The sequence below is a fragment of the Podarcis gaigeae genome (assembly GCF_964106915.1).
Source record: "Podarcis gaigeae genome assembly, chromosome: 1".
NCBI classification, from domain to species: domain Eukaryota; kingdom Metazoa; phylum Chordata; class Lepidosauria; order Squamata; family Lacertidae; genus Podarcis; species Podarcis gaigeae.
The window spans coordinates 91,306,292-91,333,482 of record NC_139678.1 but is presented as its reverse complement, the minus strand read 5'-3'; the positions used below and the strand labels follow the sequence as shown (position 1 = coordinate 91,333,482).

The following is a 27,191-nucleotide window of genomic DNA, read 5'->3' as shown; positions in this document are numbered from 1 at the left end:
TTATTTATCTTTTTGACATCTGGCGAGAGGGCGTTCCACAGGGCGGGCACCGCTACTGAGAAGGCCCTGTGCCCTGTGCCTTCTCAGTGAGGGATCTACTAGAAGGCTCTCGGAGTTGGACCTCAAACCCCCCCCCCCCTTTATGGGTTAGGGCTGGAAATGCTGCGTATTTCCTCCATGGTTAAGAAAGCCTAGGCAATATCAGGTCCCAAATTGCAACTTGCAAGGCCCATCTGTGTGTACGTGCCTATCCTGTAATCTACAAGAATTGATGAAAACACTCTGGTGAATTAAAAGTGAGCAGATGCTCAGCAAGCCCAAATCTATCCTGATAATGGGGAAAATCAGGTTCATGTGGAATGCAGAGATCTAGAGCTAGCTCAGCATCTCCTGAATATATATTCTGTTTCTTACCGAATAATAGGCACATACCAAGAAATTGTGAGAGTTACATTACTGCCTTTATTGAAAAAACACCTCCCTTACCAAACACAATCTCTGGAAACTCTCCTTCCTATTGCAGCCCAGCAAATGTGGGGTCCTGCACTGCCTGGTGTGAACACAGAAGTCAGAGGTGATCACAAATCAGTGAGCGAGACGGTGAGCTTAAATGTGAGCCAGCTAGCTTGAACATACCCCTGGTCAATGAGTCACATTTGGGAACTGATTTGCTCCAAGTTTCTGGCCTTCAATACTTGGAAGCTGTGTACCAGACTGAGGGAGTTTAGTCAGTCTCCTTCTCTGTTGGTCATTCATGCTGATGACTTGGCTCGTTTCAGATATGTACTGATGCTTTTCACCCTGGACTTCAGATAAGAGGCGAGATTGTGCTGTTCGTCTGAGCAGTCTGTGTTTTGTTGGGAGAGAAATGTCACCCCCCAGGAGAGCTGATAGAGGTCCCTTTTTCCGACCTTGCAGTGCACCCTTAGAATCTGCCTGTGTCTGCTTCCCCTCAGGTGGCACCTCCCTGCTTCCATTAGCTGAGCCATTCCCCTCAGGCTCTCCTAAACTGCGTCCTTCAACTGAGTCGTTCCTCTCAGGTTTTCCTTTACTGGGGTCTTTAGCTAAGTCATTCCCCTCAGGCTGTTCTTCACAGAGCCCTTTAGATGAGCTGCTCCCTGCAGGCTCTGCCTTACTTTGCCCATCAGGCACCCTATTCTTCCCTGCCCGGGACTTGCTCCTACCACCGTGCGACGACCTCCTTCCAGCTTGAGACTTGCTCCTCTTGCCATACAGCTTTCTTACCCGAATCTGGGGCTCTTTCCTTTTCAATGGCAGCACTTTGCCACCAGAGGAAGTCAGATGTGTTTGAGGAGCCACTTTAGTATCAGCGCAAGCCTTTCCCTTCATACCATTGAATTCTGTTCCCTTCCCAGGTTCAGACTCTAACGTAAGCCTGTTCTTCTCACCTTTGGACTCTGGCTTGTCATCCTTCGGCTCATTCTTTCTGAGCAGTTTTTCGCTTTTCACAGCACGTGGGTTGCATCTTTCTGCCTGTTGCTTCTGTTTCCCAGCATGAGGCTCCCTATTCCCAGCCTGAGGGTTGTGTTCAGAAACCACCTTGTGCTTCATGGCTGATTCATTACACACAGGGTCTGGTTTCTTGTAACTGAGGGACCCCCTATCTGGCCTGGGCTGCCCCTCATCCTGCCTAGGCTGCTCTTTTTTCCTTGTGGCATGCCCCTTGTCCTGATCCGTATGTCCCTCCCCCAGCCCCTCGTCCACTCTCTGTTGCCTCTTGTTTGCCTTGAGATGCCCTTCGTCTGGTCCAGAATTCTCACCTGGCTTGGGAAACACAAAATACCCTTTATCTGACTTGGAGTGTTCCACTTCTGGGCGAGATAGTCCCTTATTAGTCTTATGTCCTTCTTTCAGATCACATTTCCCTTCCCCTGGCCTAGGATAACCCCTGTCTGACCTGAGATGTTCCTCACTAGCCTTTGGACCCTGTGCTGCTTTTGCCCAGCGATGACCAGCATTAGCCCCAGAAAAGCACTTGTCTTTCTCATGTTGCTTTCCTTCAGCCCAGTCTCGACACTCTTCTGCCCAGTCTCGCCATTGGCTTGCCCAGCGCCGCCAGTCTTCTGCCCACCGACGCCTTTCACATGTCCAAAACCGATTCTTTTCTGGATAATAGTAGCCCCTGTCCAACCTGTAATCCCAGTTGTTTGCGTTAATTTCTCTATCGTAAACAGGTATGCCTGCAAGAGCCAGAATATATTGGTCAACTGGAGGTCTGTTCCAGTGATGGAGCTACAGAAATAAGCCTAGGATCCGCATTTACACACTCTTTCCATGTCCAGCATGATTAAAAATTATCACACAATTTCAGGGCATGGTTTATGTTTCTCCCATAGAATGAAATTTGTAGAGCATGTAAACATCCAGAATTCTAATGACTCGCTGACAATAATGTTAACTATTCTGTTGCATTCAGACGTAGTCATGCTTAGAGTAGACCCACAGAAATCAATGCAACTTAAGATAGTCACAATCAACAAGATTTCTGTGGGTCTGCTCTAAGCATGACTAAGTATAGATCCAATTCTTTTTGTCACCCTTATATCCTATTTGCACTAAGGGTATGCTGAATTCAGCCACACATGTTCTCTCTCAGTCCCTATGGTCCCCATATGGTCTCTAAGTCCCTATGTTGTCTAAGGCAACAGCAAGGGATCTTGACTATGCCATCATCCACCAGATGGCCCACCAGAATTTGGTCAGTGGTCTGCATTTGGTGGCTTTAGTAAGAACACTAATCATACTCACACAAAGGAAATACCCAAGAAAAAGAGTAAACAGCTTGGGTTGTATTCAATGCTGTGTAAGCAAAATTGCATTCATGCAACAGGACTTTACAGAGATTCCCTGGGGCAAATTGTAAGGGTGTGTAAAAGCTATACAGGGGAGGAAGCTCCTTTGTGCCAAGCAGAAGCATGTTATGTGAATGGAACAGAGGCACTGCATGCCACTCATTATCATGTCCCATGGAAGTTAGGATAATAATGCACCACACACATTCAACAGGGGAGAGAGAAGCAGATATTGAAGGAGATATAAGACAGGTAATGGAGAACAGTGCCTGGATTGACTAAGGTGCATAATTTTGCCAAGTAAATGAGAACAATACTAGAATAAACCTGAGAAGTTTCATTTTTTTGCAACCAGCATCCCCTGGTTTATGCTGGTTGTGCTGATTATTATTCTTTTATCAGCTGTGTCTTGTGCTGCCTTGGGGATGGCATTGCTGGGCTTTTATTTTTTGGTTTTTAGGTTTAGGTGTTTTGTTTTGTTCTGTTTTTGTATTTTATTGTCTTTGTAAAGTGCCCAGGGGACTTGGTCAGATGGGCAACATATAAATGCTGCTGTCATCAACATCATGACCTAATGGGTTTTATTCAGTGTCAGTCATACTTGGAGTAGACACATTGAAATTATTGAAAATGCATAACTTAGGCTCATTAATTTCAATAGGTCTACTCTACGTAGAACTTTGTTGGCAATAGCTGGATGTTACCCTCTTCCCCCTGCCTGCCATTCCAGGCATTAATATATTGTGAATATTGTAGATTCCCTAGATTACACCAATACAACATATGCTAATCAATGAAATTGTTCTGTCTTTTCCATTCTTTATTCCAGATGTGAGTTTATTTGGCATATATCCTGAACCTTTATTCATTCATTCATTTGCTCAGTCATTTGTTTGCTTGCAAAGCTAATCATCCTTACCTACGATTCACAGGGCAAAGAACACGTTTTCTTATTGGGCTGTTGTTTTGTTTTTTGCTTGCCTAATGAGCTGTGAGAGAATAAGGTGGTTTTCAAACAAAAGGAAACAAAAAACCCTCTGAGTCAGAATTTTCTGGGTGTCTCAATTTTCAAGAGAGAAAGCATGCTTTCTGAAAATCAGGCTCCTCAGAGGTGACCTATACACACTGAGGTAAGCATTTAACACCTGTCACAAGGCATAATACAGCCCACTCAAATTTACCATTAACATGGATAGATACCGTCTTCCCGTCCTCTTCTACTTCCAAGTACTTGCTTTCATTCTCGAGGTGTCTGAAAGGGAAAATTTCACATAGTTACCTGACGAAACAAGGGACAGATGCTTTAGGAACAAGAGAAGCCTCCATATTATAGCCTCCTTGTTCAAACACTCATTTGGATAGATCCCTATGTACATGTGAGAACTTTATTTGCTCCTACAATGGTACCTCGGGTTAAGAACTTAATTCGTTCTGGAGGTCTGTTCTTAACCTGAAACTGTTCTTAACATGAAGCACCACTTTAGCTAATGGGGCCTCCTGCTGCCACTGTGCCGCCGCTGCACAATTTCTGTTCTCATCCTGAAGCAAAGTTCTTAACCCAAGGTAATATTTCTGGGCTAGCGGAGTCTGTAACCTGAAGCGTATGTAACCTGAAGCGTATGTAACCTGAGGTACCACTGTATATGTGTGTAGGAATCTGCCCATCAAGTCACTGTTGTCTCAAATATTCATCTAATAAAAGTTTCCTCACAAATTCTGTAAGGCAGACATATGACTGTTAAACTCACTCACATACCTCTTTCCTCTAAAGACGTACAGATACCCTCTCACATCCTGTACACCTGAGAGAGTTAAACACATTACTTGCTTGCTACCCTCCGGACTCCAAGCAACATACAAACTATAAACACAGATACGTTACATTATCCTGGACCCAGGAGTTAGGAACATAAAACAAGCCGATGGCCCATCTTGTCCAGCATCCTGTTCTCACAGTGGTCAAACAAATGTCCATGTGACATGGGAAGCCTGCAAGCTGGACATGAGTGCACACCTGTAATTCCCAGCAACTGGTATTTCCGAGACATTTTGCTTTTGGACATGCTTGCACATTGCAAACACACAGAGTTATGCAGCCAGGAGAATCAAGACTTAAGGAGAAGATTCCTACAAAGATGTCCCCCCCCCCCCTTACCTTTTGGTTGTGATTTTTTTGCCATTCATGAAGGCAGTCATGATGGAAAAGTGATGGAACCTTTTAGGAGCGCTGAAGAAGGATACAGAAAAATCTGAAACACACAGGTTGCCACATACTCATTATGAAGTGCATCCAGGCCACAAATTACACACGCGCACACACACACACACAAAACAAGCACACTGTAATTCATCTTTCATCCTCTTGTAAGATGCTCTGGTCAGGGGTAGCTAACTCAGTGCCCTCCAGACGTTGCTGCCTGGGTGTGATGCAGGTTTGATTCCCAAAACATCAGGAGGTCATAATATTGGCTACACTTGCTCTCGTCAATTACCTCAGTGATACTAGTTATAAGATTGAAATGGACCTCTGGAGCTATTGAACTTGCTCCCTAAGGATCAAATCACCTCCACAGCAGCTTCCGCCCCAGCAGATTTTTACATCAGCTTTAGTGATTTTTCTGATAACACTGGCAATGGGAGGAAGGGTTGCTGGTAACAACAGCAGAAGTCTTATGCTGCTGTTTAGTCACCATTTTGGCACAAAGCACCAGAAGGGCAAGTGGGACTGAAATATTGAAACCAGAAATAGGCCGAGGGACAGAGAGAAAGAGATAGAGATGATGATGATCCACACACCCTTCCAAATAATCTTTTCCTTAGGCATTGCTCTTCTGCTCTCTTTCTACAGCATAGCTTTATGCCTGGCCTGTATGTATTCTCAGTTTGGTTAAATCCTTAAAACCTGGCTATTTATTTCTTTCTATCACAATACTGTGCCACAAACAGAAGCCTCACCACAGGTACCTGCATGTATAAGTACCTGCAGTGCTATTTTTCAAGAAAAAGAAGTGCCAGAACTCACCATGATCACCTCCCTTGTTCTCTTATCATGGTAATGGAGCTCACCTGAGACGTGCCAGAACTGAGTTCCAGCAAGTTCCGGCAAGTTCCGGCTGGAAAAAAGCCCTGGGTACTTGAATTAGCAGTCCTAAGCTAACAGCTGTGGCAACCAACAGGCTTCACAGCAAAGCAGTTTTCCAGAAAGGATGTAAAGATTACCTGAAGAAGAACGTTGTTTTGTGAAGAATATTTTGATGCCATCGTGATCAAACACAGACAGGTGCTTCTCATCCTCAGATCTCTCTAAGAAGAGAGAAAGGGAAACAATTCCAAATGCTGTGCTGTTTGAAAGGGATATGTAAATAGCATGGTTTTGAAAAATAAAAATAAGCTGTTACAACATCACCAAAATTGTTGCATCTTCTCCTTCCAGGATGTATGGGAGGATTAAGGAAAGAAGGCATAAGAATCTTTCCTTGGAGGCAGAACTAGTTATTTCCTCCAAGTTGCTTTCCAATCTACCAGGCTTCAGCAGTCATGGAACCCTTAGATACAGTCAACCTACATGTATTATAGTAGCTATTTTCAACTAGTGGCATGCTTCTTTGTGCGTAAGGAAACAGAATTAGATTCTGGATCTCTTTAAACACATATGGATGAAGAAGACTTTTGAAAACCATTCATAGCTCTTGAGGTATGTATAAAATAGGGGTGGGGAACATTTTGGGCTCTGCAGGTGGTGAGATGATCCATCTGGCAGTCACAACACCACTATGGGCATCACATGTTTGACAGGTGGGTTGCTCCACACACCCATTGAAATCCTTTGTGGTCCCCACAATCCTGTCTGAGCACAGGATAGGGCTGAATGCTCTTTGCAGCAGTTTCTCTCACCCTTTTAAAGATTGCTGGAGCAATCCTTTTAAAAAGTGTGTGAAAGAGCTGCAAAGAGTGTTCAGTTGCTTTCCTGAGCCCAGTGCTAAACAGAACCATTAATGTCCTGTTAGGAACGGAGTGAGAAATTTGTTTTCTTAGCATTTTAATGCAAACCTACCCAATTCGCATATCCAATACACAAAACAAAACACAGCTATCTTTCAAAAGTCAGACCTCTGAATTTTGCAACACCATTTTCCAGCAAAATAAGTGTACAAAAAAGTGTACATATATTCATGAAAATCATGTTGCAAAATGCATCAGGCTAGAGGAAATTGGTTGAAAAACTGGATAGAGTGGATGCAATGTCACATGCAAAAATCATGCACTTTAGCGGAAATGAATGCAAAAATATGTGGGCTTCAAGAAAAAAATGCAAACTGATGTGGAAATGTGGTGAAAGGCTGGAAAAATGTGAATCCAAGAAGAACTGAAGTGGACAGGTTGGTAAGTCCCACTAAGCCTTAGAGATGTTACTAGGCTTAATCAGAGGTTGGGACGAGACCCTTGGCCTCTTCTCTGGACTACTCACTTGTTTCTTTGAACGTCTCTGTGCTGCTCCCATCATACTGGTTATGCGTGCTTCCTGGAATAGAAGTAAAAGTGGAAGGAAATTTCAAGCTGCCTCTTCATCTCTAGCTTTGAGTTTTCCAGTTTTATTGCTGCTGTTCTGCATCATGTTAAAGAGACCAAGAAGTCCCTGGTTCAAACCACACCACATCCATAAATCCAGCTCAGTGACTATTAGACAAGCCGCTGTCTCTGGACTTCAGTTCTCTCCATTTCTATGCAACCCTTCATCCGAGGCTCACAGGGCAGTTTACATTATAAAAACACAAAAATACATAACACAGTAAGAAACAAAAACAGTTTAAAAGGCCATAACTGGCGAATTAAACAAAGACCTGGGAGAAGAGGAATATTTTGCCTGTTGTCAAAAGATATGATGAAGGCGCCAGGTGAGCCTCCCTGGGGGAAGCATAGAATCATAGAATCATAGAGTTGGAAGAGACCACAAGGGCCATCGAGTCCAACCCCCTGCCAAGCAGGAAACACCATCAGAGGACTCCTGACATATGGTTGTCAAGCCTCTGCTTAAAGACCTCCAAAGAAAGAGACTCCACCACACTCCTTGGCAGCAAATTCCACTGTCGAACAGCTCTTACTGTCAGGAAGTTCTTCCTAATGTTAGGTGGAATCTTATTTCTTGTAGTTTGGATCCATTGCTCCGTGTCCGCTTCTCTGGAGCAGCAGAAAACAACCTTTCTCCCTCCTCTATGTGACATCCTTTTATATATTTGAACATGGCTATCATATCACCCCTTAACCTCCTCTTCTCCAGGCTAAACATGCCCAGCTCCCTTAGCCGTTCCTCATAAGGCATAGTTTCCAGGCCTTTGACCATTTTGGTTGCCCTCCTCTGGACACGTTCCAGTTTGTCAGTGTCCTTCTTGAACTGTGGTGCCCAGAACTGGACACAGTACTCCAGGTGAGGTCTGACCAGAGCAGAATACAGTGGCACTATTACTTCCCTTGATCTAGATGCTATACTCCTATTGATGCAGCCCAGAATTGCATTGGCGTTTTTAGCTGCCGCATTGCTCTTTTAGCTGCCGCATGGCTGGGAAGTGTATGTGAAGAATGTAATATCAGTTTGACAGTGGGGAGATGCACAGCGCATGATGGGGTGTGGTGTCTTTTCCAACTGCTGGGCCAGAACATGACTTCCACTGCCACCTCCAGGCCACTTTGACAGGTGGGCAGAGCCGCCCAATTGTTAATTGTCTTATTATGATGGCAGGTGGCAACTTCAGAGGGGCCTGCTGTTAGTGCTGATCAACTGATTTATATTGATGGTGAGCCCCACGTTGGCCTTTTGCAGGCATGGTTTGGATGCAAACCATGCCTGCAAAAGGATATTGTTTCTCTGCAGCTCTTTGCAAAGCTGGTCTACAAAATAAAAATGTCCAGTTACAAGTGCAATTTGACTCCAAACCACACCAGCTTCAAAAGGCCTTGCTGTTAGTGAGCTCCGCTTGCCAAGGAACAATCAAGAGTGTGCTTAAAACTCCTTATTGTTTCTTTGCAACCACGTATTTACGTGCCCCACACCTGATGTTCCAAATGATGTCGGGTGCAGAGCAGGTGGGTGTTGTTTGGGGAAAACAGCCTTGCAGCCCAAATTGAGACTCCTGCTGAGTCTAATTTGACCCACAATCCAAACTGTATTATGCTATATCTTACTAGGAATTGGAGATAAAGGAGAACAGAGTTGTGGCAGATCCATATTTCTTGTAAAGTTTAGCTCCAATCATAGTTAGTTTCTCCATATTCAAGCCTTTTTTTTAGAAAAAAAATCATTCTGTCAGCAAGGTAGAAGGTTGAACTTCCATCCTTCCAAAGATAATTGTAAATGGAGATTAGATTAAGCAGCTTAAACTGGAGTGGAAGAAAACAAAGGTCAACTGTGGGAATGGTCTCGTATGTGCATTGAAGGATTGGGAGAAAATATGTTAACAATTCCGACTGTGCAAACAAAAAGATGAAGGAAATAAGTTTGGAATTACTTATGCAACCTTGTGTCGCTGCCTAAAGAATGGAGTGTTACTATTTTTATTTGTTAATTTATTTGCATTCTAGAGCAGTTGACAAAATTTAATCCATGTTCATTATGTTTTTATTTGGGATTAATCAGTCAAAAATAAATTAGCTGTTGTGACTGTGAATGCTCTATTGGAGAGAGGAAGAAAAGGAGCACTGAAGAGAAACTGGGTGCCTTACTGTCTGAAAGGACTTTGTAGGCTTCCACAACCTCCTTGAACTTCTGTTCAGCTTCTGCCCTGTTATCTGGATTTTTATCTGGGTGCCATCTGAGCACTTTACTCCTGTACCTGCACAGTTCACAAGATGCAACAAACATTAGTGGCTATCCATCCTAGAACTATCCACCTATGCTATCCACCATGATAATGGTGAGAACCACCCAAATAGGCTAGTGACCATCTTCCAGTCCCATTATTCTGGACAGTTTCACAGACCATGACTTATCATGGTGATGATGAGGCAATAGCTTGCAACTGGATTTCTGCCTCAACTGTCCACGGAGGAAGCCAAGTTAACAACATAGGAACCTGCCTTATACTGAGTCAGATCACTGGTCCATCTGGCTCAGTATTTATCTACAGAAACTCTTGAGGGTTCTTGCCCAGCCCTACCTGGAGATGCCAGGGATTAAAGATGGGACCTTCTAAATGCAAGGCAGGCTTCTGAACTATGGCACCTTTCCTGATATTAAGTCACTTACTAATATCAAGCCCTGCTGGTAAATGTTGACAGAGAAGCAACATGAGGAACGATTAAGATTACAGGATTGTAGGAAAAGGGTTGAGGGACATGGGTGGCGCTGTGCGTTAAACCACAAAGCCTAGGACTTGATGATCAGAAGGTCGGTGGTTCGAATCCCCGCGACGGGGTGAGCTCCCATTGCTCGGTCCCTGCTCCTGCCAACCTAGCAATTCGAAAGCACGTCAAAGTGCAAGTAGATAAATAGGTACCGCTCTGGCAGGAAGGTAAACGGCGTTTCCGTGTGCTGCTCTGGTTCGCCAGAAGCGGCTTAGTCATGCTGGCCACATGACCCGGAAGCTGTACGCCGGCTCCTTCGGCCAGTAAAGCGAGATGAGCGCCGCAATCCCAGAGTCGGTCACGACTGGACCTAATGGTCAGGGGTCCCCTTTACCTTTACCTAGGAAAAGGGGCACTCCAAGGAAAGATTTCTCTTACGCTCTTTTAATATCACTCATAGAGGCACTTTGGGGAACATCCAGGATTTTGTAGTAATCCACCATGGTGTCCATCCATCCAATGCAAAGGCCAGCTGGGAAGCTGAGGAAGAAGAGTAGCCAGATGTGAGGGTGATTTCTCTTTCTGAAAATACAATGGGAGTACAGAAGCCTTGGGTTGCCTTGAGGTATGCAGAGGCAGAATGTGTTCCGGGGCAGAAGATCTCACATTCCAATTTGGTGTTGATGGCCACGACTCCCAGTTCCACCAGCTCTCCCAGTTGCGCTTCCCCATCCTTCATGAATTGCGACTCCACACCACTGCACAACATGGCGTCATTATGCAGCCCCCAATCAGAGAGCAGCTCCCTCTCCCTTTTTTAAAAAAGTAACCAAGTTGATGTGTTTTGCTTTGAATGCATATGTCCATCTGTCTTTCAGTGCATTGAGTATGAGCTGTAAATATAGGTGCTCCTAAGACATAATGACATTTTATCTGAAACATTGTGGGTGGGGGTTCTCACTCCACAATGAAACTCCTGCTATAGCCTCAAATCCCCACAAAAACAATGTCATATCCTGCAGGTAATCATGTTTAATTAAGAAAAGAAATGTCAGCTAATCTGCAACTATCGCCTGCATATTAGGTTTAGTTGAATGTAATTCCAGCTGAGCTTAATAGTGCTAATTCTTAAGTAAAGCATGCTTAAATTTATTATAATCTGTCCAGTTGATTCAATATGTTTACTATTTCATTTTCCTGGTCACATAATCTGTCCATCATAGCAAAATTCCAGGCCTAATTCCCTCTGCTTCTATCATTCACATAGCAAGAATGAAGCTTAATTAGACTTCTTATTTCCTGTTGCTCCTGTCATGGGCTTCTTCCCACCCCCCTCACAGCCTATAAAGAAGATCCAGAATGTAACATTTTATTTTTCACTTCTAAAGCTTTTATAATGAACCTTCATTTTTCTAAAGCTCAGCTCACAGCCATTCTGTTGACATGGTACAATATGTTCCTGTTTGTGGATTCCTTTCTTTCTTTAAAAAAGAAGAAGAAGAAGAAATCTGACCTTTTAGCATTTCATATGTCACTTACTTTTTCTTCTCCCACTAGATGGTTGGTCTTGGATCAGTTATTGCTCTGTTATATCACTGTAGCCAATTCTTAAGTGATTTTTCTTGAGGTTCAGTTCATTCTTCTGCTTGCCTAACGAGTGATAAAAATTTACACCTATTGTAAAATTGTGAATAAAACGCTGATTGCAGAAAGTAAAGACAATCATGTGCTATAACATTAACTAGCTCCATCATGCTGCGTCACTGTTTAAGGGATTTGCCTCAGCATCAACAGAGTAGTCTTTTCAGTTTCTTGTTAAAGCCGATAACCATTGAAAAACAACAACATGTTTTTATTACATTATCCATATAGTTTGACCATGGTTGTTACCTTTGCTGCCAAGAGTGATCAATCTATTAATTATTAAGCCAAATTGTTCTGCTGAGAGATGTGAGGGGCAGGGGTGGGAATCTGTTTCTCCAAAACCAAACCAATGTTTTTTAAAGGTATATTAGCTTGCTGGGTGTCAGAGGAGGGCACAGAAGTTGGAGGCAGTGGAGGTTATTGTTCTCCAACAGTCCGTGGAACGAAAGCTTCTGCTAAGATAAATCAGAATTCCACCTGAAGAACAAGAGAAGTGATGTCACACACAGGCAATGGAACCACACTCCTTCAAACCAATCCCTTGCAGGCAGTGTTCTAAGAGCAACAAAAGGTAGACCCATCTTCTCAACCTAATCTCTAATGTGCAAATCCAGGTATTCAGGGGCAGATGCAGGCCTGGCCTGGAAACTGCTCACTACTAAGCAACATGGGGGGTAGAGTAACTTGCAATGGTCAAGCGGCAGTTTTCCCCTGCAGCCTGTTGCTTGTTGCAAACACACATCAGTGTATCCCATCTAGGGGGCAACAGCTGGAGGAAGCTGGAAGGGAAATGCACTGGTGAGGGGGTGTGGTTAAACAACCCCTTGCCCCTTCATGGTACCCTCCTTGCTCTTGTTTTAAAGCTAGCCCAGCTATTGCCCAGCTAGCTTGATCCTTGCTGCCTTAACAGCATGGGATTATCTAGTTTGCTTTATCACTAGGTAAAAAAGGTAAAGGACCCCTGTCAAAGGCAACTGTGGGGTTGCAGTGTTTATCTCGCTTCAGGCCGAGGGAGCTGGCATTGGTCCACAGACAGCTTTCCGGGTCATGTGGCCAGCATGACTAAACTGCTTCTGGCGCAGTGGGACACCGTAACGGAAACCAGGGTGCACAGAAATGCCATTTACCTTCCCGCTACAGTGGTACCTATTTATCTACTTACACTGGTGTGCTTTCAAACTGCTAGGGTATCAGGAACTGGGACAGAGCAACAGGAGATCACCCCATTGCAGAGATTCGAACCGCTGACCTTCTGATGGGCAAGACCAAGAGGCTCAGTGGTTTAGACCACTGCATTCCCATCCTTATCACAAGGCCAGGCGACAGTGAGGTAAACAAGCTGCCAGCGGAAGTGCCAAACAGCTAAGGAGGGGTGTTGGTGAGATCTGTGGATCTGCAATTTCATAGGTGTGCTTCCGCAATCAAAGGCTGGTGGAAGCTAACAAATGGAGCACCATGCACCGAAAAGATTTAAAAAGGCAAGTGCAATTGATTTATGATGAGAAGGAGAGATAAATATTGCTGTAGAGCTCATCAGGGAGATTATTAGATTGGGAGAAGATAGCAGCCCACGCAGTGCTGAGATATAAATACCCAAGGAGGGAACAGAATTATCTTGCAAAGTGAAGGAGTGTAAACAAAATGCAAAGGGCAGAATGGAAAAAGAAAGATCCACAGTCCTGGATTTGAAATCATAACAGCTCTGTCAGGCTGCCCTATCGGCTAGCATGATTCAATGCCATTCTAATCGGCTGTGTTGTGGAAATGAGTTTGCCTCAGAAATGTCAGTCTTAAGGCTCTTTCTCACTATAAGGTATACAGAGGTACTTAATTTGAATGGTGAGCTCATTTTGCAGCCCCCACTTTTTGTGCAGATGTATAACCTTTCCCAGACTAAGCGCAGGGGAAACTGGCTTTGTGCGCTTACAACAGAAGCTAGGTGTGAATAAGGATGGGAGAGAATTTTGTTCAATTGGCATTTAAAGGCAAACTGCCCTGATTTGCACTTTCTGAAACAACACACAGCCACCCATTGAAAACGCCGCTTTTCAAAATTTGGCAATTCGGTTCTCCAGTCAAATATTGTGTACAAAAATGCACATACTGCAGTAAAACATACATTAAAAAATTCATATATATATATATATATATATATATATGCAGGTTTTGGTGTCCTCGGGTGTCTTCCCGTGTAAAAGTTGGGGTGTCTAGGCGACGTTTCGACGAGGTCTCACTCGTCATCTTCAGGCTGGTGCTTTCGGCTTCTTGTTACTGGAACAGAGCGGGATCTCAATGTTTGAGTTCCTATAAATACTGTAGAGGGGGTGTGGTGTCTAGCCTCCAATGTTCTGGGCAGAGAGGAAGTTCCCAGGCTAGTGTGCCTTTTCTTCTTTTGTTCCTTAATTACTTGAGAGATACCTTGAGTGATTTCTTGAGTGATATCCTGAGTACCACTTAGGTGGGTCATTAGGTGTGGATTAGTTGCTAAAGTCTTTGTGTCTTGACCTCTTGAACTTTGTGAAGAGTTTTCCTGAGAAGATGGCTGTATTGCACTTAGTTGTGCTTTGGCTTGGCTTCGTGTATAGGGGCGAGCTGTGGTTTTGTGGCTTGTGTCAGCCAGATCTGTGTAGGGATTGCAGGGGGGTGCAGCATCCGGAGGTGCCACCATGGATTGGCTACTGGATGGTGTCAGTAATTCATCTGTGGAGAGGGTCTGGGTTTGGGTCTGGTGTGGTTGATTGGTGTTGGCGTTCTGTGTGCCTCTGGATCTGGTGTCAGTTTTTGTGGGGAGGGCTAATTTCCAGATGTCTGGCAAGCGGGATGTGTCGTCACGCTTGTTCATGTTGTGAGGGTGTTTCTCTATCTCGATGGCTTCCATGATTATTCTCTTGTGGTGATGTTCCGTGTTAAAGAGCAATTTGGAATCTGCAAAATTAATTTCGTGTCCTGTTTCTTTCATGTGTTGGAAAAGAGAGGAAGTTTTTTCTTCTTTTTTGACGGCATTCTTGTGTTCTGCGATACGTGCATTTATTCGTCTGTTTGTTTGTCCAATGTACGTGGCTGGGCAGACTTTGCAGGGTATTTCATAGATCCCTTGGTTTTCCAACTGGATTTTATCCTTGGGGTTTCTGAGGATATTGGCTATTTTTTGGTTGGTGCAAAAGGCTGTTTTGATATTGTGTTTATGGAGGATTTTGCTAATTTTATCTGTAGTGCCCTTGATATAAGGAAGGAGGGCCATGCCTCTCTTTTCCACTCCTCTCTTTTCCAACACATGAAAGAAACACCAATCAACCACACCAGACCCAAACCCAGACCCTCTCCACAGATGAATTACTGACACCATCCAGTAGCCAATCCATGGTGGCACCTCCGGATGCTGCACCCCCCTGCAATCCCTACACAGATCTGGCTGACACAAGCCACAAAACCACAGCTCGCCCCTATACACGAAGCCAAGCCAAAGCACAACTAAGTGCAATACAGCCATCTTCTCAGGAAAACTCTTCACAAAGTTCAAGAGGTCAAGACACAAAGACTTTAGCAACTAATCCACACCTAATGACCCACCTAAGTGGTACTCAGGATATCACTCAAGAAATCACTCAAGGTATCTCTCAAGTAATTAAGGAACAAAAGAAGAAAAGGCACACTAGCCTGGGAACTTCCTCTCTGCCCAGAACATTGGAGGCTAGACACCACACCCCCTCTACAGTATTTATAGGAACTCAAACATTGAGATCCCGCTCTGTTCCAGTAACAAGAAGCCGAAAGCACCAGCCTGAAGATGACGAGTGAGACCTCGTCGAAACGTCGCCTAGACACCCCAACTTTTACACGGGAAGACACCCGAGGACACCAAAACCTGCATTCCTGTACCCGTGAAAATCTACGAAAGCAAATATATATATATATATATATATATATATATATGCAAGTAACATACAAAAATGCATTCTATTGGGGGAAATTGCTTTGCAAAAATGTGTATATCGTGGAAAATTGCATACAAACGTGTGTATAAAATGAGAAATGCACACTAAAATTGAAATTGACAGCTTTACCCATCCCAACCCGCAGAACATGTGCTGTCTTGATTGGAGAGGTTCATTCTTGGATGTCATGGGGCTGCAATCCTCAGCACGACACAGCATCCTAAACGGACCAGAATGTGCTTATCTGCCCCATTTCCTGTCATGGGTCTCATCTAGAATTGCTACATTGATACAATTACTATAATATACGTGCGTTTTTGTACGCATTACTAGGCTGGAGAACGGCATTGCAAAATTTGGAGAAGTGTGAATGTCGAAGGATAGCTGTGTTCCAGTTCATGCATTGTTTCAGAAATTAAGTCAGTTCACCTTTAAATGCAAACTGAATTTAATTCCACCACCACCACCATCCCTACCTGCAGAAGAAGCACTGTTTCTCATGCAGAATTCAGCTTCATTGCTGAATTAGAAGTAGGATGAACAAGTCCATCTGTCTTCAGGCTCCCTAAAATGCTAAAGCAAAGAGAAAGAACTTTGGAATGGATCCAGGTTTTACGTTTTACAGTCCAATGGCATGATAAGGAAGTATCAATCCAATTCATCAGGCAGGAACAATGCATCTCTTTTCTTTGGGTGGAAGGAGACTGGGCTTAAAAGGCAGGAGTTACTTCAGTGTAAGTTCTATGCAAGGAAAATGTTGCTCCTTAAATTCTTTGGGGTCGTTTTAGCTATACTTCTACCTGTCCCTTAGCCACATGCGAAAGGGTCACGAGGAAAAACTCCTGTGGACAGAAAATGCAGGTGGTCTGTGGCATAATAATGGTGCCATTTTGAAGAGGACTTGTCTTGAAAAGGGGTGTTTGGCAGTCTCACAGAAGCCGTGTTCTCATTTTGCAACGTGCCTCGTTTGCACCCAGCCTCCTTCCACTGCCCAGCAGAGAATGCCTGCCTCATGCATCATTTGACTGCTGATACGGTAACAGCCAAGAGAGGGTCAGTGACATTGGATCAATTGTGACAGTTCTTCTCATCCATGCAAGCAGGAATAAGACAGCAAGACCATGTTCTTTCTTTGCTTCTCGTTCCTAGACGTACATTTGAACCAACAGGAATTAAGCACCCACAATTCTTAACCTTCTCGATCTGTCCCACACACGTACAAGTCACCTCCAGCAGAGCTATTAAGTTATTACGTTGCGTTTTTATATGAACATCATTCCCTTTTTCAGAGAGAAGATAAGCTTTCAATTAACGGCAGATTTAAGCCAGCTTTATTGGGAGGGAAGCCAGCCTCATTTCCCACACAAGGAGAGGGAGAGCTTTCTTCCTTTCCTCTCTGTGCTGTAAAATAATGATGGAAAGGAACATCTCTGTCCATTATGAGAACAACTTTGATTAGATCAAGAGGGCTAACCTCCAATTCTGGCTTATTAGAATGGGTTTTTAGCTATGTAGGAAAGCAATGTGGGGTCCTGGGTTTGTGGCATGCCTGGCCAATTTTAATGCAGAGATACGAGAATACTAAAAGTATTCCCGCACTGCTGTGGAAAAGTTAAACCTATCATGCAAGGGCACTGTGCAGATTTAATTACAGATTTTCCCCAGAAATCCATAGAAACTGTGATTAAATTCCTAATTGCTTTTGAAGAAGTGAATAAACAGTCAATAAGACTAAGAGAAGTTTTTGTCTTTGCTTCCTTCTGAAGGGATTTAGTGCATGCAAGAAGGGCCAAATATGATCACTGAGCAGCACCAGCCTTCTCACAGATTCAGCAATACCAGTAGTGGACAAGACATTGGTCTTGGACCAGGGAGACCTGAATTCAAATCCTCACCTAGCCAATGAAACTCTTTGAAAAAGCATCACTCTACCAGCCCAACCTACCACACCACATTGATCTGAAGACAGAATGGGGATAACCTCTGACATCCTTGGTGTACAAATGTGATAAATGCATTCTTAAGCCCTTAAATCCATTCTATGCAGCCTGAAGCATTAGACTACAAGTGGCCTATTGAATTAAGTACTAACTGAAGTGACAAAAAAACAAAGTGCTGATAAGACAAAATTAGACTGTTCTGCACAAAAGGTTTTTAAACGCAAGTAGAATGCCAATTCATTTGGTGCAGATCATGGAGGTTACAACATTGCCGTGGCTGTTCAGCTCTAAAATGATGATGATGATGATGATGATGATTAGAATTAGAATTATATACCACCCTATACCCGGAGGTCTCATCACAACCATTTTCATCCCAATAGGGAGGGGAAAGTGCTGGAGAGGAGGAGGGTATAAATACATCTGGATATTCCAACATTAAGTTCAACAGAAAGTGATGTTTACAGACTGTACCTTCTGAGAAGTGAGAAAAAGAGCCAGTTCATATTACCATTTTCTTTCCTAGTCTTTTGAGAGGCAGCTCACCTGGGGGAAACATATGCAGAATGTGATAGCAGTATAGCATTGTGATGCTATACCTATATTAGAAGACAGATAAAAATAAAGAAGACAGACAGATATAAATATTAATTAGGTATGCCGCTATACCTGGTGCTTTTTTTCTAAAAATAAAATAAAAATGTTTAGGGGTACTCTCAATTTGACTCAAGAAAATCACCATTTTCTAGTTCAAATCGGGGGAAATAAATACAGGAAATGGACAAAAGTACAAAGGTTCACAAAATGTTTAGGAATATGCATCCCCCTGCATCCCCCCCAGGCTATACCTAATTAATAGACATATTAAAAAATAAGTAAACAGGGTCCTAAGATGGCACCCAAGACAAAGCAGGGTTGGCCTACCCATGAGGTGGGCTGAGGCAGCTGCCTCAGGTGGCAGAAACCAAAGAGGTGGGCCCCCACTGACACCTTGCCTGCTGCCCCTGCAAGTGGTGGAGAAGCAATGGGAGGAGCTTCCAGCGAGATCTTATGAGATCTTGCTGAAATCTTAAGAGGTCTTGTATGCTTTACGAGATCTCACCGAAACTTGCCACTGCTTTACAGGAGCTTTGGGGGTCCCTGGACATCTGCCTCAAAGTTGGCACTGCTTCTCTTCCTTAGTCGTTTCCTATCCTGCTCTAGGGATCATCAAAGAGCAAAGGCAGGCACCCCTCCATTCAAAACAAAACATGATCAAATCTCCGCAGAACAGCTTCATGAAGCAGCTTTGTTTTCCTTTATTCTGTAAAATTCAAAATTCATATAAAGGTGCTGCCATCTAGAGGATATTGTAGTTTAATTACAAATATTGTGCAAATGTGGATTGGAATCTTGCACCCTTAAAGAAATGTTTTGGAAAAACGGAATTTTAAAAAACTATGACAATCTTATTAATTTAATTTATACCCCAGCTGCCCAAGAACTGGCAATCTCCTCAAGGTGGCTAAAACCAGTTCCCAAACTACAAAATGACACTGTATTGAAACAAATATCACTAAAGACTGTCCAAAAGAAAAACTTATATTCAATAAATAGAGCCATTAACATAAGTTAAACACCTACCTACCAGAAATTTTACTTTTCTTTCAGAAAAAATGGAAAACATGGAGACTGAGGTAAACCTTTCTGAGTAGGGTGATCCAGTACAGTGGTACCTCGGATTACAGGCACTTCAGGTTACAGATGCTTCAGGTTACAGACTCTGCTAACCCAGAAATAGTACCTCAGGTTAAGAACTTTGCTTCAGGATGAGTACAGAAATCGTGTGGCGGTGGCACAGCAGCAGCGGGAGGCCCCATTAGCTAAAGTGGTACCTCAGGTTAAGAACAGTTTCAGGTTAAGAACGGACCTCCAGAATGAATTAAGTTCTTAACCCGAGGTACCACTAATTTAATACTCATAGTAGAAAGAATCTGAAGTATTTATTTGCTCACAACAACAACAACAACAAAAACAACGTAGAAGATCAATAATACAAAAATTAGAAATCCTTCAAATCTTCTGAAAGAACAAGACCGATAAAACATATTCATTCACATCAAACAGGGAAAAAACGCCACAGCAAAACTATGTAATAACCACAGTCCAGGCAATAAAGACATCAGCTCCAGAAAGCCAGTTGGATCAGATGTTTCTTTAAGGCCTTTTGGAGACCTTGAAGCATAGTATCTTATAATATGGGCAGGAATTCCAAAGCTTCACGGCCACCATGGAAAAGGCCCCATCCCCCAGACTTTAATGGATATGTGGGCTTATATGGGGAAAGACACTAACTAAAGCTGCAGTCCTAAGCCTAATTACCTATACCCTCCAACATTTCGAAGTAAAAACCAAGATGTGCGTCCTATGGGGCTACACTCTCGTGCGGGTCACATGATGCATGCAAGATCATGGCCATGAAAAAAAGCATCTTTGGGGGGTTGTGCCCTCACAGCACCCAAGAATGTGTGGCTTTGGGTATCGTGCTCTTGCGTGAAAAAAATGGGATGTCCCGATTTCCACTGGCGGGACTCATTATGATTCCCACCCTATCACTGTTGTCTGGAGTTCATATCTGTGTGAATCAAAAAGTCAACCATACATTTACATTCATTAATGAAACTTTTGGAAAGTGGTTCTAGGCGGTGGATCAAAAACAACGAGCAATTAGAGTAATCAGCTTTTAGAAAGTACCTTCTTTTCCTCTCATTTCTCCCCCCCCCCTTTTTTTTTGGTCCTCATCAGATTGAGCAAATAATGGATCCATGTTAGCTGAGCGTTAATTTAAAATAATAATTAATCAAGATCTGTGTTTGCACACTGGTTGATGGTGTGGTGTGAAACAAAAGGGAGAAGGCACACCGGGGAGAGAACAGTGAAGGAAAAACTTGTTCCCATCTGATATGTAAAATAGCTATAACTTTGGGCCGCTTCTGTTCAGTCAGCATTAGCGAGACTGTGGAAGTTTAAATTACCTCATAAAATGGAAGCCGAGTGAAAGCACGGTATTACTTAAACAATCAAAAAAGTATAATTTGCAGCTGTAGATCAATGTAGAACCTTATTAAATAGAGAGAACATTACACCGCAGCATTTATGAGTTATTATTTATTAATGTAGCTTCGCCACTTTAGCTGCAGTGCTCGGCACTATGGATTCTAATGGCATTATACTTTTTGGATAATAGTTGTCTGTCTAGTCTTCAGCTAGATATATTTATTTTCAAACTTAGCGTAGTCAGGTTCCTCTCCCCCCCCCCCTTTCAAATCCCACAGCTAGCCTGCTGAAATTAAATACAAGAGACTTGGATTTAGCATCATATTCAAATTCAAAATGGACTCTAGAATTCCCTGTAGGTAACACGGGAGAAATAATCACCTTCCTCATAGGGCTGTTGTGTGGATAATGAGCTATGACTTGTAAAAATGTGGCTTGTAAAGTGGATTGCTGTGCAGGTTTTACATGCAATCTGCGCCTTAAAAGGCTATTCCAGTGTGCGTACTATATAGAGGATGGAGAACAATAAAGGTTTTGTCATTATCAGCCCAAAGGAGCTTTGAAGCTTAAATCAGCTTTCTGTTGAATCAGCTCCTGACACGAACGAACTCCTGACACGAATGCAAAACCGACATGGATGGCAATGTGCATTCAGTCTTATTTGTGGTCGCTGTTCCATGTTGATAGCATTCATACATGTCAGAAAATACATGAAGGGTGGTACAAGTGCATTTTTAATGGGGGGGATACACTTCAGCTTATCTATTGGCTTAAATTGATGTTCTAATGTATTTCAGAAACTGACTCTTGTGTGGAATATTATGTGTCTTTTTCAGAGCTATGCTGAATAGTCTCCAGTAGGTTGGAAAGACCAATTTTGGTAGGGTGGAAATATTTATCCCCCCACAACCTTTGCATGAATATTCACTCTTTTGACTCACATCAGACCCATAGTTTCATCTAGTTGCTGCTGTTTAGGTACCATCCCCAGCTCAGCAGCTGCTTTGCCCCTCCTTCCTGGATCAGTCATACTGGTGACTTACCGTATATAATGGATAGGATGACATCATGAAGCAAGTAGCCAATCAGATTTGGCTCAGTGAGGTCAAATCAGAAAACTGAGAGTGGGGGCAGTGCTTCCTAGATGAGCCAACATTTTCCAGATGTAGTAGTAGTAATAATAATAATAATAAATTTTTATTTATATCCCGCCCTCCCCAGGCAAAGCTGAGCTCAGCCAATGATAGACCACATGATTAGAGAGGTGGTGTTAAATTGTTAGTGTTAATAAAACACGCAATCCTTAGTGTTAATAAATGGAAGGTACCAATCCAAAGATCAGAGAGTGATATTTCTGCAACTTTTTCCATGATGTAACAGAGCATCAAAGCCATCTTTGGTTCTTGGCTTTTCAAAGTACAGCAACAAAGCACAGTAGTTTTCCATGCACCAATCAAAACAACCCTTTCTATGACATCTGTATCTTTCTAGTACTGCAAAGCAAATGGATTACGGATGCATCCCTATTTGCCATCCCTGGGGATTTATGTGGAGCCCAGATATATATATATATATATATATATATATATATATATATGCTTTCGTAGATTTTCACGGGTACAGGAATGCAGGTTTTGGTGTCCTCGGGTGTCTTCCCGTGTAAAAGTTGGGGTGTCTAGGCGACCTGCATATATATATATATATATATATATATATATATATATATATTCAGGGACATTTCCCCAGGAGTTCAGATTTTTCAAATCTGTATTATACCTACCTTAGCCATCTCAGTACCTCCGTAGTCTTCGGAGAAAATTTAATCAGACCGACTTGTAACTTTTATCACCAGGACTAATGAAGCTACAAGAAATGAAATTGGATTACAGTTCAAACATCCTGCTCTAAAGTTTGCTTTTACTTCATAAGCTCGAGCAAGATGGAGTACTGAGTTTTCATCTTTAAGGCTGTTAGATGATCCGGTTGTGCAGCAACCCCCCTCGGCTAGTGCCAAATTTAATTGCATTATGCAGCATGGCAAGGAACATGCCGGATGGTGGGGGGTGGGGTAAAGATGAGAATGCAGGCTCACTGTTGTAGAAGCTGTGCACCTTGAACGAAATAATAATAATTCTTCGTTTTTCTGAGCTCCTCTCCAAAGTGGCTCTGGAGAGGCAGGGGCTCAGTGGTAGAGGACATGCTTTCAGCGCAGAAGATCTCAGATTTAATCTCCAGCATCTCCAGGCAACACTGGGAAAGATCTCTGGTCCAAAAATATTGAGAGCGCTGCTGTGAGTGTGACAATACTGACCTAAATAGGCCAAAGGAAAAGACAGTGTCACATATTCATCTGTATTCCATTTCCATAGGACTAGGCTGCTATTGCACAACAATTAGCCCTGTGTTAACTTAAGTGACTATGCAGAATTTATATAGATTAGCACAGGAATTTATATAGATTAGCACAGGCAGTTGAACAGCAATTTCTTCTGGCTGGGTCTTCCCTCCCTGCCTTCCACAGGTAAACATCCACTGGCGGAGGAAGAGGGGGGCGGGGGGAGCGCACCGCCCCTGGCACTATGATCCCAGTGGGGTGCCATCATGGCTGCCCTTCCACGCTGGGCGCCACACCCCCAGGATGTGTGCCATGCCCCTGGGACATGCGCCATGCCCCTGCAGGCAACACACCATGCCCCCAGGACATGTTCCCCAGGACATGCAGCAGCCAAGCCACCATTTGCTCTCCCCGCCACTGTAAACATGGTATTAGAAAGCAGTGGCACCATTTGTTAATACGATTTTATACTACCCAGTTCCCTGACTGGTACAAACTAGAGGGAAGCTTGCTTCAGGAACAGTTTCCTTGTGAGAAGCGAACACTTGTTCAGTATCTTTTTTTTTAACAGAGAAAAGTACAGGTTGAGCAGATGGGTAGCAAGCATATCCACTAGAGATGCTACTCAACAAGCATCACAAAACCTAAGAAGCTGCTTTCTCCAGCCAGAAGTCTCTTAGGAGCCTTTTCCACCAAGCACCATACTTGCTCACATTCAAGTTCGAAAAATTGCTCATAGGCCAAATGACACGTGGTGCAGGAAACACATAATCAGATTTCTTGACATTTGTTTCTTTGCTTTTAAAAAAGCTTTTAGATCTAAAAAGAAATTTTGAGAGCTATAGCGTCATATCCAACATTTGTCATACTTAGGCTATTGAAATCTAGGGACTTGGTTTCTGTGGGTGTCTTCTGGATATGATGAATGATAGATCTCACCCAGTGGCCACAGATCTCATGTGTAAGTTTGGTCCTCAATCTCCAGGCAGATGGATGCGTCAAAAATGTCAGTAGGTTTAAACAGCCACTACCAGCCATTAAATGTCGTTAATCAGAACCTTAGTGTTCACCAGCAAGTGACAGGCTATATAAAATCATGTCATAGAGAGTAGGCCATTTTGTATAGTCATAGATTTTGTTTACAGGAATACATTGTGTAGTTCAGGTTGTGAATTGTACTAGTAATTCAAGAGAGACAAGACTCTCTTCTCTCTCAGGCTCCTAGGAGACTTGGGTTTGAGGAGTGGAAAAAATCTTGGATGCTGGTATGTTAGATTCCCTAATGTACACCTCAGAATTGTCATTTGTTCATCCGCCGTGTATGCTGCCTGGAGCACATTCTTCCATTATATGAGACTCACCAGCCTGGGACCTAAAAACATTCAAAGCTGAGGTGCTTAAGCCAAAAGGTAAGGAGGAATATGAGCAATAAAAGGAATTGCATTAAAAATATAAACCATCCAGAGAGCAGCTTTAGAGATCCATAAAACCAAGGGAAAGTGAATTAGAAAGATTATTAAATGGGCAGAAAAAAATATTGAGTATTAGGTTTTAGGAAGGACTTTTAGTTTTTCGAAAACAGCTCTCTGCAATGTGGTTCTCAATAGACAAGAGTGCAAATAAAAAATGTGGCATTAAAATGAAAGAGAAACATCAGCAGCATTTGATGAAATGGCAGAATGTATGAAGTAATGGGACAGGGGAAAAGAAAAAGGTGATTTGGATGCAGGAGGATCTCTTAGATAGCCAAGGCTGTACAGAGCTATATAGGATGAGAATAGACAGATAATGGGAAGAGGTGGAAATGGGAAGGGTTTGGGGGGAAATTAATCATTCATCATTTTGTAACATGAATGCATTTAATGAATAAAAAAAGGGTCCTGCAGTTCCTTTGAAAGATGAAAGGGAAGGAAATAAGAAGTCTATCTAGGAAGCGAAACTAATAGGGCTGCCAGAAATTCAACAAAGTGCGGCTTATTGTAGAGGCAGCAGTGGGGGAAACTGCACCTGTTGAATTTTCAGCTACTGATAAAATACTTCCAGGGATACAGTGGCACCCTAAAATCAAATAATGCCCATAGTCTCTTAGAATTGTACAGTTGGAAGGGACATGTGTGTGTGTGTGTGTGTGTGTGTGTGTGTGTGTGTGTGTGTGTTTTAAAGGGCAAGTGAGGTAGTCTGGCTGCTGAGATCTGTGATCTAGCAGCAAGAAGACAACTACAGTGGTACCTTGGGTTACAGACGCTTCAGGTTACAAACTCCAGAAATAGTACCTTGGGTTAAGAACTTTGCTTCAGGATGAGAACAGAAATCGTGCTCCAGCAGCGCAGCAGCAGCGGGAGGCCCCATTAGCTAAAGTAGTACCTCAGGTTAAGAACATTTTTGGGTTAAGAACGGACCTCCAGAATGAATTAAGTTATTAACCCGAGATACCACTGTACAGTGGTACCTCGGGTTACAGACGCTTCAGGTTACAGACTCCGCTAACCCAGAAATAGTACCTTGGGTTAAGAACTTTGTTTCAGGATGAGAACAGAAATCGTGTGGTGGTGGCAGAGGGAGGCCCCATTAGCTAAAGTGGTACCTCAGGTTAAGAACAGTTTCAGAATGCATTAAGTTCTCAACCCGAGGTACCACTGTATGCTATTCCTTCCAGCGAAAGGAAGGAAGGATGCCTGCTGGGCAAGGACGTCTGGCAAGGATCAAGGGAGTATTGGGGAGAAAGCTTAGTCCTGTATTTTCTGAGGAGTGCTTCATTTCCTCATGTCTGTTTTGCAAATATATTAGGAAGCAGCCAGAAAATGTGCTGAAATGATACACTATTGTTTTTGTACCGTAATATATATGTCTTGCCCTTGGTGCTGCACTGCATTTTTGTGTGATTTGATATTCACTGGGGAACCATTTTAGGGAATGTGGAAATGTTCACACAGGCAAAATAGACCCTACTTTCCACTCTTTCACACAACAGTGCAAATGTTCACGGAAGTGAAATTGTTGTTCTCAGAGAGGCTGCACACAGTGAGGCTTTGCGGGGAGAACCTCAAACCAATGTATTCCTAAAAGCATTCCACACTCAGTGATCACAGAAATTGGCTTTGTGATGTAGCCATCTATGTCTGTCGCTGAGTTCACACAATCAAATTTTATAGAGAACAGTGGTGCTCACGCCAACCTTCCGTTACAGAACACTATTAACTAGCTTAAGAAAATTTCATTTACAGAGACTTGGCACGCTGGTCCCTGAAGAAATATTTTTGGCCATGTGGGAACATTTGCACAATGAAGAAAACCAGAGATGACTACTATGTGCAAGGCTTAGATATGGCAGCTGACACATAAGAAAAAAAGGATGCCAGGCTAACAACAAGCTGCAAACATCTATGTTTACTAAGCTTGCTTTTTAGGGTAAATCTGTGTGCTTGCTGAAGGTGATCACCCCAGAACCTGTGGAGTGGAATGGAAGAAGCTCTGGCTCATGACTGAAGCAGGTCTGAATGTTTGTCATGAGAAGGGATGCAAGAAGGCACTGTTTCCATTTCCCCTGTATTTGTCGCATACAGCACTGTTTCTATTCTACTGCAGTTCATCTTCCACCAAAACTACGTTACTCGTCTTGCTGTCTGCTGCTTTGACATTACATAATTCACCTAATTACATTGTCTTTATGTTTTTCTACCCCATTGATTTCAGTGCAAACACACATTTGCTGGATTGATTTCTGTTCCGGACATGGGACAAATAAGCAAACAATGGGAATTTCCTCTTCTTTTTGTATGCTGGTCAGAATCAGGGCCAGATTTAGGTTTGATGAGGCCCTAAGCTACTGAAGGTAATGGGGCCCTTTATACAGTATGTCCAGCTGTCCTTTGTCAACCACAAATTGTCGCTTTTTTGTGTTGAATATATACTATATGGAAATTTATGGACCTAATAGGTATCTAAAGCCATTTGCACATAACAAAATATGTATTTTATCAAAGTAATTGTTGAACTGAAATACAATTAAGAAGAAGTATATTAATAGTGAAATAATTATTAAGCTCTAACTGTGTGTAGGTTTTATTTTATTTGTTTTTTATCTTATATTTTGGACATCCAGGTTTTTTTCCTTTAAATTTTTTGGGGGCCCACAAGAGAGTGGGGCCCTAAGGTATTGCTTGTTTAGCTTATACATAAATCCAGCACCGGTCAGAATTGTCCAGCACCC

General features: G+C 42.9%; 1 protein-coding gene and 1 long non-coding RNA gene across 5 annotated transcripts; one reads left to right on the top strand and one right to left on the bottom strand.

Moving 5' to 3' along the window:
* Positions 1 to 439: 439 nt before the first annotated feature.
* Positions 440 to 12,195, bottom strand: LOC310845115 (dnaJ homolog subfamily B member 2-like). 4 transcript variants are annotated; one of them, XM_083740004.1, is made up of 9 exons: positions 11,982 to 12,195; positions 11,631 to 11,741; positions 10,530 to 10,631; positions 9,531 to 9,640; positions 7,282 to 7,335; positions 6,033 to 6,116; positions 4,969 to 5,062; positions 4,014 to 4,065; positions 440 to 2,201 (listed from the first exon to the last, which is right to left on the bottom strand). In XM_083740004.1, exons 3-9 carry the CDS (start codon positions 10,601 to 10,603, stop codon positions 1,872 to 1,874), a joined length of 798 nt encoding a protein of 265 aa, XP_083596130.1. In that variant the 5' UTR covers positions 10,604 to 10,631; positions 11,631 to 11,741; positions 11,982 to 12,195; the 3' UTR covers positions 440 to 1,871. The 4 variants fall into 4 exon arrangements, with proteins under 4 accessions (XP_083596130.1, XP_083596129.1, XP_083596127.1 ...); XM_083740003.1 differs by having other exon boundaries at positions 10,530 to 10,673; positions 11,982 to 12,192; XM_083740001.1 differs by having other exon boundaries at positions 3,995 to 4,065; positions 10,530 to 10,673; positions 11,982 to 12,190.
* Positions 12,196 to 12,216: 21 nt separating this feature from the next.
* On the top strand, positions 12,217 to 17,405 carry LOC310852793. Its single transcript, XR_014568364.1, has 2 exons — positions 12,217 to 12,306; positions 16,648 to 17,405. It is a non-coding gene; the product is annotated as an uncharacterized lncRNA (long non-coding RNA).
* The last annotated feature ends 9,786 nt before the right edge of the window (positions 17,406 to 27,191 follow it).